The sequence below is a fragment of the Mastigoproctus giganteus genome, chromosome 14, assembly GCF_048544385.1.
Source record: "Mastigoproctus giganteus isolate SK-2022 chromosome 14, ASM4854438v1, whole genome shotgun sequence".
Lineage (NCBI taxonomy): Eukaryota > Metazoa > Arthropoda > Arachnida > Uropygi > Thelyphonidae > Mastigoproctus > Mastigoproctus giganteus.
The window spans coordinates 68,517,989-68,539,792 of NC_143588.1; the positions used below are offsets into that span (position 1 = coordinate 68,517,989).

At 36.8% G+C, this 21,804-nt stretch overlaps 1 protein-coding gene across 1 annotated transcript in view; it reads left to right on the forward strand.

Moving 5' to 3' along the window:
* Positions 1-15,492, forward strand: part of LOC150075203 (non-selective voltage-gated ion channel VDAC2-like) — a 65,839-nt gene extending 50,347 nt beyond the window's left edge. The window contains exons 7-8 of the mRNA XM_090388736.1: positions 8,270-8,327; positions 15,386-15,492. Coding sequence (XP_090244862.1) covers positions 8,270-8,327; positions 15,386-15,477 — 150 coding nt within the window. The 3' untranslated portion in view covers positions 15,478-15,492. The remainder of the gene's footprint in view (positions 1-8,269; positions 8,328-15,385) is intronic.
* Positions 15,493-21,804: the final 6,312 nt, after the last annotated feature.

Consider the following 21,804-nt stretch of genomic DNA (forward strand, 5'->3'; position numbering starts at 1 on the left):
TATTAGGTATTTTTGTTCTCGTAACATTTTACATGTTGACCAGTATAATAGGCAACCTTAAAAAATCATCTAACACGCTTGGTATTTTTTCCAACCAATAATCTCTTGAAGTACACAGCTGACATTATGAACTTGGATACCTATCCTCTAGGTATCTCAGATCACAAATTAGTGACATTCTGGTTTTGTCTATCATTTAGCTTTACAATGGTGCTAGTCTGGAATAATTTTTAAATTTGTGGACCTTCATGTTAATTCAAAGTGTATCAGTGAAATTATTAAAACTAAAAAACTTGGTTTTTTAGTTTTAATATAGATTTCACCCTAATTACTATTTATATCAACTTCAGAAATTCATATCAACTAAAGAAATAAATGGGGTAAATGTAAGCATCCTATGCTACAAGGTAAGTAGCATTCATTATGTATGTAGTAGTTCATTATGAACTTGGATACCTATCCTCTAGGTATCTCAGATCACAAATTAGTGACATTCTGGTTTTGTCTATCATTTAGCTTTACAATGGTGCTAGTCTGGAATAATTTTTAAATTTGGACCTTCATGTTAATTCAAAGTGTATCAGTGAAATTATTAAAACTAAAAAATTGTCAGCAAAGATAAAGAGTAAGGTGTCATCCCCGCCACCACTCATGTTACAAAATTAGAATTTGACTGTTGATGGTTTAATACATACAACATAATTTGTTATAATGTACACATTTAGTCGTTTACATTTCAGTTTATCTAAATTGCCAATTTTTCATAGGAAATAGCAATGACTTTAGATTCTATCAGTTAGCCTTGTGAGATATTATACTCACTGGATCTGCTTCTTTCAGTGGTAAAGCAGTAAAACCATGATTTAACAGTAAAGCCTGCCAATACTTGTTGCACCATGCATGTGTAGATTTAAAGTTTGAAATCATAATTAGATATGTATTTAATCAAACTTGTTTTGGTAGTCTTTCTCTAATTCAACACCATTCCTTTTCAAAATGGTGTTTAACACATTAATAGTCACAGTGTTGGATAAAAAAAATTAATATGTTGAGCCACAAACTTGTTAATTATTTTTTTTTTTATGTGGTGCCCAGCCTTTGTACTTATCCAATTAATAAGGAAAATTTAAAAATTGCTTTTAAATGATACACAAGATCACTAATTTGTGATTTGAGATACCTAGAGGATAGGTATCCAAGATCATAATATCAGCTGTGTACTTCAAAAGATTATTGGTAAGAAAAATACCAAGTGTGTTAGGTGATTTTTTAGGATTGCCTGTTACACCGGTCACACATAACATGTTATGAAAATGTAAATACCCAATCTTGACTAATTTTATGCTGCTGAACACGAAAATCACATTACAATTTGTTGATTGACTCTTGTTTTCGAATTATAGTTGGGGTCTCAGGGGCCTCTCCTGTTGGGGTTAACAGGAGAGACTGCTTCTACAGGGATGGGATACACTTAAATAGAAAAGGTGCAAAAATATTTGCTGATGCTATCGAGGCAGTGTTCGGTGGGTTGGAAAACTGCTACCGTGGGGGGATACAAGGACTAATAGATTAACAGTAGCCACTGGCAGAGGTGAAAGTGATTCTTGCACGGCTTCTATTGGAATGAGCAGATGCCTGGAAAACAAGATGCAGGATATTTCAGAGACTGCTGGGAGTCATTGCAGTACAAGTAAACACATGGGTTGTGTTAGGGTAGCTAAGAATAGGATCATGTGCATGTATACTTGCATGTACACCAATGCTAGGAGTTTGGTAAATAAATTTGACGAATCAAAGCATCAAAGGCGGATATTGTTGGGATATCAGAGACATGGTGTCACACAGATATAAGGAATGCAGAACTGGAATTTGGGGAGTACAACGTCTACAGAAAGGATAGACAGGATAGGAAGGGAGGAGGGGTTATGCTGTTAGTTAAGAAACACATAAAATCCAAGGAAGTGAAGCCAGTCGACATCGCTGGACAGTGCAGTGTCGAGTCAGTTTGGTGTGACATAAGCATTGGGATATCAAAATCGAGAGTAGGAGTGTGCTATAGGCCTAATGACTCTGATGAATACAATAAGAAACTCTACAGGGAAATAGAGTGGGTCAGTAAATCAGAGAGTCTTATAATGGGGGATTTTAATTTCCCAGATATTGACTGGAATTTGTGGGTTGGACACTCACACACTAGCAAGGCTTTTGTGGATTTATTGGATGATTGTTTTCTACATCAGCATGTTCGGGAGGCAACTAGAGGGAGTAATACTCTTGATTTGATTATCAGTAGTGATTCTTCATGCATTAAGAATCTGCAGATAAAAGAACCACTAGGTGGCAGTGATCACAGTGTGCTGAAGTGGGATTTACTCAAAGAGGTAACTACCTTCAGGGGTAAAGGAGAGGGTTATTGCTTTCGTAAAGGTGACTACGATGGTCTGAGACAGTATTTAAATTCTATACAGTGGGACCAACTGATGATGTTACCAACAGCAAATTGAAAATGGGAAGCATTCAAAGAACTTATCTTGGAAACTACTAGGATTTACATACCAACTAAGAAATATTGTTCAAGGTTTAGGCCTGAAAGGATGTCAGATGAACTAATGAGACATATGGCAGAGAAGAAAAATGCATGGAATACATATAAATTAACACGTGACACAGAAGCCTATGATAGATATAAGTTGATCTGTAACCAAGTTACAAAGGTTAGGCAGGCGAAGGCAGATTACGAGAAATCTTTGGCAAGGGATGCAAAGAAAAACAGCAAAGAGTTCTTTACTTATGTAAACTCTAGAAGGAAGGGGATGAATCAGATTGGTCCACTTGATATTGATGGTTCAACTGTTGAAGATCCTGCTCGGTTTGCTAACAAACTAAATGAATATTTTGCATCGACATTCACACATGAGGAGTTATTCAGCGAGGGGAATGCCAGAGGTGTATTCAACTCTGGCAGTAAGCTAGATAATCTTGTAATAACTGAGAGTAAAGTGGGAGAGAAATTGTTGAAGATAAACACAAGAAAGGCACCTTTAATATAACTGGATAGATGGAATCTATCCAGTTATATTAAAGGAGGCAGAAAAAGAAGCAAGCAAACCCTTAGCCATAATTATGAGAGCTTCCTTGGACTCAGGGGAGGTACCCATAGACTGGAGATGTGCAAATGTGACTCCAATTTACAATGGAGGGTCAAAGGCTGACACAAGTAATTATAGACCTGTGAGTTTAACTTCTGTTCCAGGAAAATTAATGGAGGCACTGGTTAAAGAAGCACTGCAGGATCATCTAGACAAGACTTCAGTTATAGCTCAGACACAGCATGGGTTTGTTAAGGGGAAGTCCTGCCTGACCAATTTGATTGGATACTATGATGCAGTCACAAAAGACCTGGATGCAGGGAATAACTTTGATATTATATACTTGGATCTTAGAAAGGCTTTTGATACTGTTGCACATGGAAGACTGCTGCACAAATAGAAGCAGTGTGGCATTGGAGGCAAATGGCTGCTATGGATAAAGGGATGGTTGAGGGGGAGAAGACAGAGAGTGGTAATCAATGGACACTGCTCATCGTGGAGTAATGTTATTAGTGGAGTCCCTCAGAGTTCAGTGTTGGGTCCATTATTGTTTTCTGTATTTATAAATAATATTGATGATGGTATATCAAGCTTAATGTCCAAGTTTGCATATGATACAAAGGTTGGCAGGGTTGTTAAGAACACTACTGATGCTATGCTGCTGCAACAGGATCTGGAAAGGTTGAGCAGATGGACTGAGAGGTGGCAAATGAAGTTTAACATTGACAAATGTAAAGTACTACATATGGGAAACAGCAACCCCAGAGCAATGTATCAACTCTGTGGTACTACACTGACAGTGGTAGAGAATGAAAAGGACCTGGGGGTAATTGTGCAGGCAGATATGAAGTTCTCTGAGCAGTGCAGATGGGCTGCAAGAGTAGCTCATTGTATCTTGTCAATGATATACAAGAATTTTTCTAGCAGGGATAAGGAGGTGATTATTCCTTGTATAAGGCAATGGTCAGGCCACACCTTGAGTACTGTATACAGGTCTGGAGGCCTCATTTCAAGAAGGATGTAGAGCTGTTGGAACGAGTACAGAGAAGGGCAACAAGATTAATGAATGGAACAAAGGGTTGCTCTTACAAAGAAAGACTTGAGTTTTGCAGACTACAATGCTTGGATACTAGGCACCTGCGAGGTGATCTGATAGAGGTGTATAAAGGTTTGAATGGTTTGAGCATGCTCAATGCTGATGGGATTCTTCCTCTTGCTCAGAATAATCACCTGAGAGGGCATAAATTCAAATTGAGGAAAGACAGATGTAGGATAGATGTGCAGAAATTTGCCTTTAGCCAGCGGGTAGTTGGTTGGTGGAACAGACTTCCATCCCTTGTTGTGGAAGTTGATAGCCTAAATAAATTTAAGGCTCAGCTGGACAGGTATTTCGAACAAACGGAGGGGTGAAGTGGAAGGTTTTTTTTTTTTATTTCCTTTTGGCTGATGCTGCATAAGCTTGCTTTCTTGCATCATATGCCTCTACTAATGCTAATGTCTCATATTAGTGAGTTACTGTATATTATCAACTACAGCTCTCAGTAAAATGCATGGCAGCACTGCAGTTTCAGTACCATCATGCTCTTACCATGTGATTGACAACTGCCACCTCACTCTTCATCAAGTGATGAGTTGTTTTCACCTCAAATGCATCATCAACTCTGTTGCAGTAATCCTCCAGTACGGCTAGGTGCTGGGTAATTTGTTCTCAGTTAATGGTTGTTCTCTGGGATCCTTACTTTTTGCACAGTATTTTTGTCTTCTCCACATATGTAACAGAAACGTTACATATGTGGAGAAGTCATGTTGGCTTCGAGAAAGTTTCCCTTAACTCGAGCCATAAAAAAGGCCTACTTCTTGTACTTTGGGTGTAAAGCAGGCAACCAGTGCAAGAACCGGGCTCCACACATATGCTACACTACCTGTTCATCAAAACTCAACATGTGGATAAATCGAAAGGTGCATTTTATGCCTTTCACAGTGCCCATCATATGGAGGGAGACAACAAATCATGGCACAGACTGTTACTTCTGTATGGTGCTTCTCATTAGAAAAGGAATGACAATGAAGAAAAAGTGGACAGGACGTACCCAAATATACCATCTGCAATTTTCCTTTCCTCGTGGCAAATTCCTGACCCACCCAACCATTTTTCTGTACACTCTGATGAAAATGAAGACAGTGATAAACATCAACTTAATATACACAAAGAAGTACAGCAGCTGTCTACGTCAAGAGATCCACCATTTTGTGAAAACCTATTATTCTTCTGAACACAGAAAATGAGCTTAATGACTTCATCAGAGATCTCGAACTGCCTTAGAATAAGGCAGAGCTTTTGGCCTTGAGGCTATACAACATTGGAATCTTCTAGATCATTCTGTGAAAGTGATAACATTTTGTACTTGAAATAAAGACTACGATAAATTCTATCAAACAGAAGGGGAACTCACTGTTTGTAAGGGTGTTGATGGTCTAATGGCAGCAGTGAACACGAGGCACTTTCCCAAAGGATGGCAACCATTTATAAATGCTTCTAAGGTTAGCCCTAAGGCTGTGTTATTACACAATGGATATATGCCGCCTTCAGTGCCTCTTGCAAAATATGCCATCCACAAAAAAGAAACATACGCAAACATGGAGAACATCTTCTTAGATGTACACTGTCAAAAGTATGAGTGGCAGATATGTGGTGATTTAAATGTAATCACCAATTTATTACGACTACAAAAGGGTTACACTAAGTATTGTTGCTTTCTCTGTGAGTGGTATAGTTGTGCCAAGGATATGCACTATGAGAAGATGAGTTGGCCTCAATGAAAATCATTAACACTTGGAACAAAGAACGTAGCATTTGAACCTCTGGTAGATCCAAATAAAGTTTTGCTTCCACCACTCCACATCAAACTGGGACTCGTGAAAAATTTCGTGAAGGCTTTGAAAGTGAATGGTCCTGCATTCACATACTTGCAAAAGAAATTCCCAATACTTAGTACAGAGAAGATTAAGGCAGGTGTTTTCATTGGTCCACAAATAAGGCAACTTTTCAAAGATAAACAGTTTGAATGTGTCCTTAGTGATAGCAAGAAATCAGTGTGGAAAGCCTTTTAAAATATTTCGACTGGTTTTCTAGGAAATGTTAAAGCCGGCAACTACCGGCAGCTTGTTGAAGATCTAATTACTTCTTACGAAAAACTGGGGTGCAACATGTCATTGAAGATGCATTTCTTGCACTCACACCTGGATTTCTTCCCTCCAAACTGTGGTGCCGTTAGCAGTGAACATGATAAGTGCTTCCATCAAGACATCACAGTACTGGAACAAAGATACAAAAGCAAATGGAGTGCTCCCATGTTAGCTGATTATTGTTGGATGGTGAAAAGGGATGCTCCCAAAGCTGAATACAAGCAAAAGGAAAAAAGATCCCGTGTTTGAATAGGTGTGTTCGCAGCTACATCTTATTGCTATATAAATAAAAAAAGTACAGCAGATAAATGTAGTCTGGATTTGGAAGGTTTTGGTAAGGAATATCCAAGCACAAAGAAATACAAACGCTAAACACAAAAATGAAGAAATCTTTGATTATGAGTGGTGATTGAAGAAACTGTAGTTTATATTTCTTTAGAATAGTAACTGAGGGTTTATTATTATTATTATTATTATTATTATTATTATTATTAATAGCCATATGGTGCAAGGAAGCCTGAGGCTTATGCTGCACCAGGAAAAAAAAAAGTTTCCAAGTTACTCCGAGAGAGAGAGAGAGAGAGAGTCAAAAGTAGAAGGGAATCACCAAGTAAGAGAAGAATGATGATATCCAGCTCAGGACCCTGGGTGTGCCAAGCCCATACTCACCAGATGGTATGGGCTTGGGTGAGTAAGCCCCCGGGGGTTCAGAAGGTGCAAATTGTGGTGTTCTACTCTGAAAATAGAATTGTTTTTGAAACACATATTTTCGAAATGAATTCAAGATTTTTTTTTTTTTTTTTGTTTAGCCTATTCTGTTAATTTGATTAATTAAATTGAATACTAGTTTCCCAGGGATCTTATTATATTAAGCTAAATAGGAGAACTTCATAAGTTTTTAATAATTGTATCATTGCATTTAATTGCATATATTGCATTAGTGATTTGCCTATCTGAAAGGCTTTTCAGATGAGCCTTAAAAATGTTTCACTGGAAAGCCTTTTCTCTAAAAGACTTTCCAGTGAAAAAATATGTACTCATTTATGTAGAAGTTTAATAATTGCAATTTCTTGTTCTGCATGTGCTTATAAGGTAACTCCATTGCTGTTTCTGTATTTGAAGATTTTTCTAACAGGACAGGCTTTTAGAAAGTGGAATGAGGATAGTCTCTGTTTATGTTAATGAATGCCTTATGATTATTTAGGAATGTCTATTTATATAAATTTTAATAACTATCACACTACAATATATATATAGAATTTTCAAAAATATTGTAACTGTTCAAATAAAAATTTTTATAATAAAGGGAGCTCATCTCTAAAGGCATAACACTCATACCATTCAAGCACTTGGAAATTTGTTTGTATGCATATGGTTTTAAGACATGAACTACAGAACCACATGCACACAGAAAAGACATTTTAGTTTCTAGCTTGATATTGATGGAAAGTTAAGACTGCATACACACACAATCATGATATTTAATTGATAGAAATTCAAGTCCAATGTCAACAAGTATCTTTTGTGTTCTCAATCTTCAACCTACCCATGGTACTAAGTACTATAGGTTCTAATTTAAGGCTCAGCTGGACAGGTATTTCGAATGAACGGAGGGGTGAAATGGAAGTGGTTTTTTTTTTTTTTTTTTGGCTGATGCTGCATAAGCTTGCTTTCTTGCATCATATGCCTCTACTAATGCTAATGCCTTTTGTGTTTGGAGTTTTCATTAAAAAAAAGACTGAGTAGCATAATGATGCATTTTGTTTTAATAATTGTGTTAATTTGTTTTAATTAAGGTATTTTAACTGAAATTTTTGGTTTTGTTAAGCTTATAAAATAAATTTTAAATTTAAATAAATATTAATTTTTTTTGTATAATGCAGTTTTTGTATAAACTAATATAAATTAGTTTTTATATAAATTTATGTAAAATTAGTTCATATTTGACAATTAAAAATCAGCCAATATAACGCTTATATATTGTATTATTTCAGGCAAAAGTAAACAATTCCAGCCAAGTAGGCCTGTCATTTACACACAGGATTCAACAAGGTATCAAAGCCTCTTAATTAAAAATTTTAATTTACACATACATAGGACAGAATAAAATTAGTATATTTGATGATAACTTTCATTTATTATATTTTATATAGGCAACTAAATACCTTACACATATTAGTATTATTATTGCAAGACCTTCAGTGCCAGGTATTATTAAACATTTTTTGTTCAATTCTCTGAGATTTTTGTATATTGATTACAGTGAATCCCATATTTAGCAGATTAAAAGGTGCCAACTTCCAGTAATTTGTTGTGAAAGTTAAAATTGTGTGGGTTCATATTCTGTAGGTTCTGATTCATATTTACAGTACACATCCAGGAACTTGGAGAAGGCTGCTAATTTGTTTTAGCCTTTGTGGCAAGTGCGTGGTATGTTCATTCTACTGGAGTGTATCTGATCTTCCCTGGGATTCTGTTTTATGCCATTGTATTCAGGCATCCCACATCAGAAATAAGCTCTTTCCTTCCTTCTGTTACTAAACCAAAACCATGATAGTATGTTCATTCTACTGGAGTGTATCTGATCTTTCCTGAGATTCTGTTTTATGCCATTGTATTCAGGCATCCCACATCAGAAATAAGCTCTTTCCTTCCTTCTGTTACTAAACCATGATATCAACTCTGTTCATAAACTTTTTCTGTACCCAGATATTTCTTTCTAGGGGGACCTCTTTGAATCAGAATTCATCCATGAACATAGTATTTTTCAAGAACTCCATTGCTAATTGAGAATCTTTGGGTCCAGCACCTTTACTTTGTTTTCATCAGTAAGGCTATATTTCAAGATGCATTTCAGAATTTCACTGAATGTAGTTATTTCCATTTTATCATTGTGGTATATTGGATGCAGTTTAAGGAAATAGAGCATCTACTTTCACTATAGTTTTTCTGTTACCCAGATGAATGTCTTTGTTCTCAATATTAGCCATGATAAAACTGTTTGGAGAATAGCAAACTGGATATATGTCACAACAAAAATATTTTTGATATGTGGCGTGAAAGGCATGACATGAGATTAAGTTAGTAAACATGAAATTAAATTAAATTAAATGAGTAACACTTAAATCGACATTTTGAAAGCAACAGTTACTTATTGACCCTGTCATTATTAGAAACCCTACATTCAGTATAGTGAACTATTACAGTATTTATTTGCGGATAATATTTCTGAACCTACTGTGGAGTTCTCTTATCATTTAAAAATGCTAAATACAACTGTCTAATTAAAGACAAAAGGATATTGGAAGTTTTACAGCAGGAATGGATAAGTCCACAATTTATAGGAGAGTGTGAACTTTTGATAATATAGGTAATGCAGCAGATCTTCCAAGGTGTGTGTGTGTGTGTGTGTGTGTGTGTGTGTGTGTGTGTGTGTGTGTGTGTGTGTGTGTGTGTGTGTGTGAGAGAGAGAGAGAGAGAGAGAGAGAGAGAGAGAGAGAGAGAGATTTAATCTGATTTTAATTAGAAATGCTGTTTTCCCCAATAAGTGAAAAAAAGGCTGTGAAATCCTGAGGATATCTCCAACTCTTAACAGCCATTTTTATACCTAGGTTGTTTTGTTATTTCCTTAAATATTTCTGTTCCAGTTAGAAATATTCGTTTTACCCTGTCCTATGCATGATTATATCATAAGATTATCAGTTTTACATCATTATTTAATTTCAGGGGAAAAAAAGAGACCGGCATTGGAAGGTAAAAAAAAAATAAACCCTATTCTTCTTAACAAATAATAATTATAAGGAGGTATGTGCAATCTTTTATTGGTTTATGTAACATTTTAATTTTAATAATGTACTGTGGAGATATTCAGTCAATTTCATACACTCAAAGAAAGATTGTGAAAAAATCAATTGAATTTCTTCATAATCTTTGTAATAACAAAGGTTACAAAGTTTAATTTTTTCTACCATTATAACATGTCATGCAGTTGATGAGCTGTATGGTTAGTTATATGATGGAAAAGCCTTGGTTGCACAGAATTAAATCTACTGTTTTTGCTTGTCTGTTTATGAAAGAGATTAACGATAGATTTAAAGAAGCATAACTTTTTTTCTACTTGTACCCACACTGGGCTCAGTTGTCTCTCTTCATTCTTGGCTGTTTTATAGTGATGTAATTTCTGTAGCTGTTCTATAGTGATGCAATCAACCATCTGTTGTTGTGGAAGTTGGTTGATAGCTTAAAATAAATTCAAGGAAGAACTAGACACCAGACAAACTATTGGAGAAATGGATAGGTGAAATGGGAGGTGTCTTTTTTTTTTTTTTTTTTTTTTATTTCTGATGATATATAAGATTGCTTTCTTGCATTATCTGCCACTGCTAATGCTAATATAATATAATTTATACACTTGGTGTATAAGTGATAAGTTATGCCAAGTGTATAAATAATATAACTGATACACTTGTGTGATGCTGAATTAAAAGCAGTAGGAAAAGAAATTGATTGCTGTTTCTCCAAGTGTAAGATCTCACATTATGTTACATTAAAAGAAATCTGCCATTTTTTGGGCTGCCTTGAATCCTATCCAAGTCATCGCAAAAGAGTCCTGCTTGGCACTGATAGTTAACCATGCTCCCAATCTTGACATCATCTGCACATTTCAGTATACTCTCTATCCCTGCATTTTCATTTAAGAAAATCAGAATCAAGTGATCACATTAATCCCTGTAAGGCCTTACTTATAATATTAGCATTAGTAGAGGCATACGATGCAAGAAAGCAAGCTTCTACAGAATCAGCCAAAAAAAAAAAAAAAAAACTCTCCCATTTCACCCATCCATTCATTCACTCAAAACTTTTTCCACTTCTGCCTTGAATTTATTTAAGGTATCGACTTCCACAATGATAGATCGAAGTTTATTCCAGCAATCAACCAACCACTAGCTAAAGGCAAATTTCTGTACATCTATTCTACAACTGTCTTTCCTCAGTCTGAATTTATACCCCCTTAGGTTTGTAATCTGAGCAAGAAGAAGAATCCCATCAGCACTGAGCATCCTCAAACCATTCAAGGCCTTATACACCTCAATCAGATCACCTGGCAGGTACCTAGTCTCCAGATGCTGCAATTTGCAAAACTTAAGCCTATTTTGGTAACTGCAGCCCTTTGTTCCACCGACTAATCTTGTTGCCCTTCTCTTTACTTGTTCTAGTAGCTCAACATCTTTCCTAAAATGAGATCTCAGGACCTGTATGCAGTATTCAAGGTGTGGCCTGACCATTGCCTTATACAAGGGGATAATTACCTCCTTATCCTTGCTAGCAAAGTTCCTATATATCATTGACAAGACCCCATGAGCTACTCTTGCAGCCTGTCTGTATTGCTCATAAAACTTCATATCTGACTGCACAATTACCCCCAAGTCCTTTTCATTCTCCACTACCCCAAGTGTAGTACCACAGAGTTGGTACGTTATTCTGGGGTTACTGCTTCCCATATGCAGTACTTTGCTTTTGTCTCTGTTAAATTTCATTTGCCACCTCTCATCCCATCTGCCCAACTTTTCTAGATTCTTTTGCGGTAACATACTGTCATACTATAGTATACTGTTGCAGTAGCATACTAACCTAACCAACCTAACCTAACACAATGTGCCATAGTGGCCGTGTTAAAATGTGCTCTCGGTTATATTAAAATTTGGTGGTTGAAGCATAAAAAACTGAAAATACATCTAACCATACAGAATAAGTGGTACAGAGGATTCGTTACAGAGGACAGAGGACACATATGTTATATCTGTTGGTAAATATTTAGGCTCTAAGATTAAAATAACAGTTTAACAGTTAGTGCGTTCAACGAATACAGAAGATTATGCAGTGGTTAATGCTATATGAAAGTTATTTGTTATTTGTTTTTTTTTTTTTAGGAGCATTAGCAACTAAGGCCATATTGCTCCGGGAATATGCGGTGGTCATTTCCTGACCTTTCCGCATCCTCCGTATTTGGTGGTGACGGGCTCGAACCCCCGGTCTAATCAAGAAGCATGTGCTACGCACTGCTGCTCCTTCCCACTAGTCTAATCAAGAAGCATGTGCTACGCACTGCTGCTCCTTCCCACCTGGCTACGGAGGCACCTCTTTATGAAAGGAGTGTAAAACTTGAAAACAGGAATGAATATTTAAAACCTAAGAAATATATTCATTGGGGGTTAAGACTGTTCGAATTTGCATGAAAATATGTTTATGGTAAGGAAACGTTGCATGCTTTTTGTAGAAAAATTATTTTAAAATAAATTCTACGTAATTAATTGATATTTTTCTCACTAATAATCTTTTTAAGTACACAGCTGATACCATTATCTTGGATACCTATCCCCTAGGTATCTCAAATCACAAATTAGTGGTCTTGTGTATCATTTAAAAGCAATTTTTCCATTTTCCTTATTAATTGGATAAGTACAAAGGCTGGGCACCACATGAAAAAAAAAAAATAATAATAAACAAGTTTGTGGCTCAACATATTAATTTTTTTTTTTCCAACACTGGCTTTTAGTGTGTTCAACAGCATTATGAAAAGTAATGGTGCTGAATTAGAGAAGGACTGTACCAAGCCAAGTTTGATTAAATACATATGTAATTATGATTTCAAACTGTAAACCTTCACATGCATGGTGCAACAGGTATCGGCAGGCTTTACTGCTTTACCACTGAAAGAAGCAGATCTAGTGAGTATAATATCTCACAAGACCAATTGATAGAATCTAAAGCCATTGCTATTTCAGATGCTGACATTGCTAGTGCAGACAGTCTTCAAGAGTAGCTCATGGTGTCTTGTCAATGATATACAGGAATTTTTCTAGCAGGGATAAGGAGGTGATTATCCCCTTGTATAAGGCAATGGTCAGGCCACACCTTCAGTACTGTTTACAGGTCTGGAAGCCTCATTTTAAGAAGGATGTAGAGCTGTTGGAACGAGTACAGAGAAGGGCAACAAGATTAGTGAATGGAACAAAGGGTTGCTCTTACAAAGAAAGACTTGAGTTTTGCAGATTACAGTGCTTGGATACTAGGCACCTGCGAGGTGATCTGATTGAGGTGTATAAAGCCTTGAATGGTTTGAGCATGCTCAGTGCTGATGGGATTCTTCCTCTTGCTCAGAATAATCACCTGAGAGGGCATAAATTCAAATTGAGGAAAGACAGTTGTAGGATAGATGTGCAGAAATTTGCCTTTAGCCTGCAGGTAGTTGGTTGGTGGAACAGACTTCCAACCCTTGTTGTAGAAATCGATAGCCAAAATAAATATAAGGCTGAGCTGGACAGGTATTTGGAACAAACGGAGGGGTGAAATCGGAGCGTTTTTTTTTTTTTTTGGCTGATACTGCATAAGCTTGCTTTCTTACATTGTATGCCTCTACTAATGCTAAAAATCAAATTACTTTATCTGATGAGGTGGTTTCAAATTAAATGGATATGTTAATCACCATAATTTTGTTCATTGACTGCTAAAATCTTATGTTCACATTAAAAAAAACAATAATAAATAAAATGAACTCTCCTGGAGTTGCTTCATGCTAGCATTTAAGGAATGACTTGGACCTATTTCTTCTACTACTGACTACACATATTAAATTATATAAATAATTTAATATGCTTAGATGTACCTAGATATATTATAGACATATTATATTTAATATGCAATTTCAAGAAAAAGGTATTTATTACATGCAGGATGCTTCTCAATATTCTTTTTCCATGTAGCATCTAGGTGAAAATTTTCCTGGAACATGGACAGGCTATTGTGAATCTATCACCTGACCATTGAGGTCACCGTATTTATTACTTGTCAGTTTATGTAAAATATAGTATATTGCCATAAACACAGATAGTATACATGCTAAAAACAATAGGATTTTTTAAAACATTAATTCTGAAAGTATTTGTATTTTTCAACACAATGTTTTCATTCAAAGAAATTAATAGCATGTTTATCCACCTTTTGCCATAGTGACTGTCATTACATTGTAGAGGACTAATGATTTCTGTTAGCAAGTTTGTAGTATTGTGCTCCACTCCTTTCAAGTACTCATGAATCTACTAAGAGAGAGGTCCATCTTTATAGGTCTTGCCTTAATTGTGTGTTCCATTTCATCCCAAAGATGTTCATTTGGATTAAGGTGCAGCTCTGTGCTGATTGCTACAGTATTCCAATGTTATTGTGTTCAAAACATGAATGTAAGATACAGTATTTGTGAAACCAGACCTGTGAAAATAGTCCATACTTTCAGAACCTCTCCAGACCTTGACAATCCCTTCTCTTCCCACTGTCTTTGGTTAGTGCAACACACTCAGTATGTCTCTGGGCATACTCCATACATAAACACATCTCATCAGTGATCCTGAAAGAGCATATATGACTTGTTTTTCCACAAAAAACAATTTCCAATCCACAGTCTAAGGTCATTGAGCTTTATACTATGCCAGTGGTAAGAAGCACAGCAATATACCAGTGATTGCATGCATTTGATTTTGTTATCAGAGGCTTGTGGGCAGCAACTCATCTATGAAAATCATGGCACATAGCTCTCTATATCTTGGAAACATTTTACAGGTTTGCTTGTGGCTGCCCACAACTTCAGACTCAGATTCTCTAGGATCTGATAGTGAGTTAAAGTAACCAGGTATTTCAAAGCACATATTGGTTTCTGTTAATCAGAATCTTATGATTGCCTGTTCGTTTATTGGTCTCAGTATCACCTCTCGACAATCACTTCTTCAGCACATTACCATTTGTCCATTTGGGAATGTTTAATTCCTGAGCAGTGGCATGCATTTTCCCCTACATGACATCCAGCAATCATTTCTCCTCTGAAACTCTTAGATTGTTCATGATGCTCATCATTTAGCATATATTTGGAACAAATGTTTACCGTTATAGGCCAAACTGCATATTTTGAAGTCACGATTTTTTCACTCAAAAGATTGTCCTGTGGCTTTTTGGTAGGATTGCGTGTACAAATATTGATTAAGAAAAATTCAGAATCTTCTTTAAGCAGTTTATGCATTTATAATTTTTAATAACAAATAGTATTTTACTTTTATTTTCAGGAATTTTGTTCACATTCTCAGCTCTTCTGGAAGGAAAGAACTTCAACCAAGGTGGTCACAAACTAGGTGTGGGATTTGATCTGGAAGGATAGCACTTAATTTATTCTACCTATCACTTCTCATGAAAATAAATAAGTCTGTAAAGTGATGCTAATACAAAATAAGTCAGATATACAGTATGCAATTTGAGCTGTACATAACTGCATTCTTAATAATTAGTATCTTCAAGTCATTTAGGCATATATATGTTATATCAATGAGACATTGACTTATTGTAAAGTGTTATGTCTATAAAGTCTAGTGAAATTTTTTATAGTTAAACTGCATATAGACTCTTTGCTGCTATGAATGAAATGTTACTTCTGTTATTCAAATATATTTTTGTTTTATTTCTGGAAGAGACTGTAAAATAATTGATGCACAAACCGTTAAATAACTGAACAGAAGAAAGCAAGCACTTCATTGTCATTTATTCATACAGTATAATTAATTGTGCTACCTACTGTGATATAAATGTTTATTCTTTTTATTTAAAATAATTTACTCTGTTTTACGCTAATTTGTACATTTCTGGAAAATGTGCAGTTCGGAAATAGACAAAAAAAGTGAGATAAATATGTGACTTAGTACTTTTTTCTTATTTCTTTCTTAAATCAAAAAATGATGCAAAATATTTTAAAAATTTCTTGCTTTTAGATTTTTTTTGCAAATTAAGTTGATTAGAAGCTGCCATGAGGTTAACTCCTTTTACTGTAATTATTGTAATATACCAGACATATAAAAAGGTTGATTTCCTTTAATTCTGTAGGTAAAATAAACTCAAGTCAGTTTAGGGCAAAGTCTCTGTAAACTTCTCACATCTATTCTGCAACCATCCTTCCTCAGTTTGAATTTGTGCCCGTCGTGTGTGAAGTCTGAGCAAGAAGAAGAATCCCATCAGTATTGAGCTTGCTCAATCCATTCAAAGTCTTAAACACCTCAATTTGATCACCTCGAAGGTGCCTAGTTTCCAGACATTGCAATTTGCAGGACTGAAGCCTTTTTTGGTAAGAGTACCCCTTCTGTTCCCTTCACCAATCTCGTTGCCCTTCCCTGTACTTGTTCCAGCAGCTCTACATCCTTCTTGAAATGAGACCTCCAGACTTATATACAGTACTCAAGGCGTGGCCTGACCATTGCCTTATACAAAGGAATAATCACTTCCTTATCCCTGCTAGAAAAATTCCTGTATATCATTGACCAGACACCATGAGCTATTCTTGCAGCCCGTCTGCACTGCTCAGAGAACTTCATATCTGCCTGCACAATTACCCCTAGGCCCTTTTCATTCTCTACCACTGTCACTGTAGTACCACAGAGTTGATACGTTGCTCTGGGGTTGTTGTTTCCCATATGTAGTACTTTACATTTGTCAATGTTAAACTTCATTTGTCACCTCTCAGCCCATCTGCTCAACATTTCCAGATCCTGTTGCAGCAGCATAGTGTCAGTAGTGTCCTTAACAACCCTGCCAACCTTTGTATCATATGCAAACTTGGACATTAAGCTTGATATACCATCATCAATATTATTTATAAATACAGAAAACAATAATGGACCCAACACTGAACTCTGAGGAACTCCACTAATAACATTAGTCCACGATGAGCAGTGTCCGTTGATTACCACTCTCTGTCTTCTCCCCCTCAACCATCCCTTTATCCATAGCAGCAATTTGCCTCCAATGCCACACTGCTCCAATTTGTGCAGCAGTCTTCCATGTGCAACAGTATCAAAAGCCTTTCTAAGATGCAAGTATATAATATCAAAGTTATTCCCTGCATCCAGTTCTTTTGTGACTGCATCATAGTATCCAATAAAATTGGTCAGGCAAGACTTTCCCCTTAACAAAACCATGCTGTGTACAAGCTATAACTGAAGTCTTGTCTAGATGATCCTGCAGTGCTTCTTTAACCAGTGCCTCCATTAATTTTCCTGGAACAGAAGTTAAACTCACAGGTCTATAATTACTTGTGTCAGCTTTTGATCCTCCTTTGTGAATTGAGGTCTATGGGTACCTCCCCTGAGTCCAAGGAAGCTCTCATAATTATGGCTAAGGGTTTGCTTACTTCCTTTGCTGCCTCCTTTAATATAACTGGATAGATCCCATCCATCCCAGGTGCCTTTCTTGTGTTTATCTTCAACAATTTCTCCTCCACTTAACTCTCAGTTATTACAAGATTATCTAGCTTACTGCCAGAGTTGAATACACCTCTGGCATTCCCCTCGCTGAATAACTCTTCATGTGTGAATGTCAATGCAAAATATTCATTTAGTTTGTTAGCTACCTGAGCAGGATCATCAACAGTTGACCCATCGATATCAAGTGGACCAATCTGATTCATCCCCTTCCTTCTAGAGTTTACATAAGCAGAGAACTCTTTGCTGTTTTTCTTTGCATCCCTTGCCAAAGATTTCTCGTAATCTGCCTTCGCCTGCCTAACCTCCTCTGTAACTTGGTTACAGATCAACATATATCTATCATAGGCTTCTGAGTCACGTGTTAATTTGTATGTATCCCAGGCATTTTTCTTTTCTGCCATATGTCTCATTAGTTCATCTGATATCCACTTAGGCCTAAACCTTGAACAATATTTCTTAGTTGGTATATAAATCCTAGTAGTTTCCAAGATAAGTTCTTTGAATGCTTCCCATTTTGAATTTGCTGTTGGTAACATCATCAGTTGGTCCCACTGTATAGAATTTAAATACTGTCTGAGACCATCGTAGTCGCCTTTACGAAAGCAATAACCCTTCCCTTTACCCCTGATGGTCGAATCAGTTTGGTGTGACCTAAGCACTGGGAAAGCAAATTTGAGAGGAGTGTGTTAGCATTAGCATTTAGCAATAGCAGGGCACATTATGCAAGAAAGCAAGCTTATAGGCATCAGCCAAAAAAAAAAAAAATTTTGTGGATTTATTGGATGATTGTTTTCTACAGCAGCATGTTTGGGAGGAACCAGAGGGAGTAATACTGTTGATCTGATTATTGGTAGTGATTCTTCATGCATTAAGAATCTGCAGATAAAGGAACAACTAGGTGGCAGTGATCACAGTGTGCTGAAGTGGGATTTACTCAAAGGGGTAACTACCATCAGAGGTAAAGGGAAGGGTTTTTGCTTTCATAAAGGTGACTATGGTGGTCCGAGACAGTTTTTAAATTCTGTACAGTGGATCCAACTGATGATGTTACCAATAGCAAATTCTAAATGGCAAGCATTCAAACAATTAACCTTGGCAGCTACTAGAGTTTTCATACCAACTAAGAAATATTGTTCAAGGTTTAGGTCTAAATCGACGTCAGGTGAACTAATGATACATGGCTTAGCATTAGTTGAGGCATACGATGCAAGAAAGCAAGCTTGTACAGCATCAGCCAAAAAAAAAAAAAAAAGTTACACAAGAAAAATGCAATGGGATACAAAAAAATTAACAGGTGACAGTGAAGCCTATGGTAAATATAAGCCGGTCTGTAATCAAGTCACAAAGGAGGTTAGGCAGGCAAAGGAAGATTACGAGAAATCTTTGGCAAAGAATGCAAAGAAAAACAGCAAAGTGTTCTTTACTTATAAGAAGTTCTAGACTTGAACTTCTGTAGACTGTAATTTTCAGGAAATACATATGAGGTGAGGGAAGGTTGTTCCAGAAAACAGCAGCTGAATGAATAAATGAGGATGAAGAAAAGTTGGTTTTGTGAGTTTGCAGTTGGACAGTAAATGAATGTTGGCTGGTTGTGGCACCGGTTCGGACTGTTTTGAAAGAAAGAGAGGGAATTATAGAAGCCAATCAGAAGAACAGTGCCCATGGAAGTATCTGAAGAAAAGGCATGCAGCAGAAACAGTATGTCGATGAAACAGAATGGAGAGACTCTGTTCGACATGAATCATTAATCTCCCTAACTGCCCTCTTCTGAATGGAATCTAGAAGCCTGAGAGAGGTTTTGGGGGCACCGTCCCAGATGTGGGAACTATATTCCCTGATAGAACAGATTTGCTATTTGTACAGAGTGAACTGCTGTTTGGAAGAGAAGTAAAATGCCGAGAGCGAAAGAAAAAAACCAAGTTTTTCAGTTGCAGAAGAAGCAATATTTGTAATGTGCTTGTGCCAAGAGAAATTAGAAGTCAGGGTAATCTCCAAAAGAGCTATATCATTTTCCCTAGAAATCGGAGTGTCACCAAAGATAAGCATAGGAGCAGAAGAATCCTTTATGCGAACGGTAAGACAAGACTGAGTTTTAGAAGGATTGAAGGCAACAACTAAGTTGTCTTTATCCCACTGGAGAATTACCAGGAGATCAGCATTTAAGAAATTGTTAGCGATATTTGAGAAGTTCAAGCTGATTGAGCAGAGCAAGGTTTTTCAAAATGGAAAGTGGAATGCAATGTGTTATCATCAGCAAAACTATGGATAGAATTTCCTGGCAATTGTAGAAAGTCATTAATATACAACATGAAAAGAGTGGGGGAAAGTAATGAACCTTGGGGAACACCAACATTAGTGGAGAAATTAGAAGACAGACGGCTATCTGTCATCACCCTCAGTGAGCAATCAGAGAGAAAACTGGATAAACAATTACAAAAAACATTGCAAAACCAAAAGATGGAAACTTGTTTAGAAGACCTTTAAGCCAAACATGATCGAAAGCCTTTGAGATGTGAAGAGCTACTTTTTTTTTTTTTTTTTTTATTTCGTATGATGTGATCAATACACGAAGGAACCAGTTTTTTCTTGCTTCCTTCGTGTATCGTGGCCGGGATATCCAACCAACCGGCTGGTTCGGCACCATCGTGATATCCAGCCCGAGGCGGGAATCGAACCCGCGACCTTTGGGTTGCCAGGCAGGCACTTTACCTACCCGGCTAGCCCGGTTGAAGAGCTACTGCTTGTATTTCTTTGAACTTTTCCATTGAATTTGTCCATAAATGGTAACATAAGCCAGAATATCACCATTGGATCGACACTGACGGAATCCGTACTGGCGATCGTTGATCAGACGGAAGGTCTCTAGGTAGTTTAAGAGTTGGTGGTTAATTGATTTCTCCATTACTTTAGAAAGAGTAGAAGTAATTGCAATGCGATGATAATTGGATTGAAAGGATTTGTCACCATTTTTAGGAACTGTCTGGACATGAGCAAATTTCTAAGCAGAAGGAAAAGCACCTTTGGAATAAGAAAGTGAAAAAAGGTAGCAAAGAACAGGAGTACGTTCAGGTGCACAGGTTTTGAGAATAAATGGAGAAATACCATCAGGACCTGGAAATTTCTTAGCATCAAGATTCGTAAAAATCCTCACATCCTTTTGACAGAAGACCACAGGAGGCACTGCATGGAGCGTGTAGGGAATTGTGAGTGGTGTTTTACCAAGTTCACTAATACATGAGTTGGAAGAAAAATGGGATGCTTGCAGATCGACTATCCTTGACTGATGTAAAAATAGAACCATGTGGTTTTGACAGAGGTGGGAGGAGAGATGGACAAAAGTTGCGGCCAATAGCTTTGGCAAGAGACCAGAATACTCGGCTACCATTAGGCAAGAAACAAGTTTTATACTCTTATCCTGTTCAAAATCTAGTTTGGACTGATTAATAACTGCTTTACAATTGTTGTAAGCTTTGGTGTAGGCAGAAAATGACACTGAAGAATTGGGAACAAGCCAATTACGATATGCAACATTCTTCTCTTGAACAGCCTTAGCACATTTATTGGAAAACCAATGTTTAGATAAAGGATGAGATTTTAAAGTGGAGTGTGGAATAAACGATTCCATTTGTACAAGAATAAACTAATAAAAAAAAAACACTATTATATTTAGGCCACCCGAATAATTAAATTCATCTGCTATGCTGTGTGTCTTATGTCTGTTAATTGTGTGTTCTATGGTCGATTTGTCTGTTTGCTAGACGAAAAACCCCAGTTTCTGGGGGGAAAAACCTTGCTATCTATGCCTGAGACCGACTAACTCAGCCCCAGAGTGAAAAAAGCCCATTAAAGTTCTTTGCGCCATCGACGGGATTGGAACCCGGGCTTTTTCCACTCGGTGTGGAGAGGACGGAGATTAGCATTAGCATTAGTAGAGGCATGTGATGCAAGAAAGCAAGCTTATTCAGCATCAGCCAAAACAAAAAAAAAAAAAAAACACCACTCCCATTCCAAACTTGATATCCCATCATCAATATCATTCATAAACACCGAAAACAACAACGGACCCAACACTGAACCCTGAGGAACTCCACTAATAACATTAGTCCACGTTGAGCAGTGTCCATTGATTACCACTCTCTGTCTTCTGCCACTCAACCATCCCCTTATCCATAGCAGCAATTTGCCTCCAATGCCACACTGCTCCAATTTGTGCAGCAGTCTTCCATGTGCAACAGTAT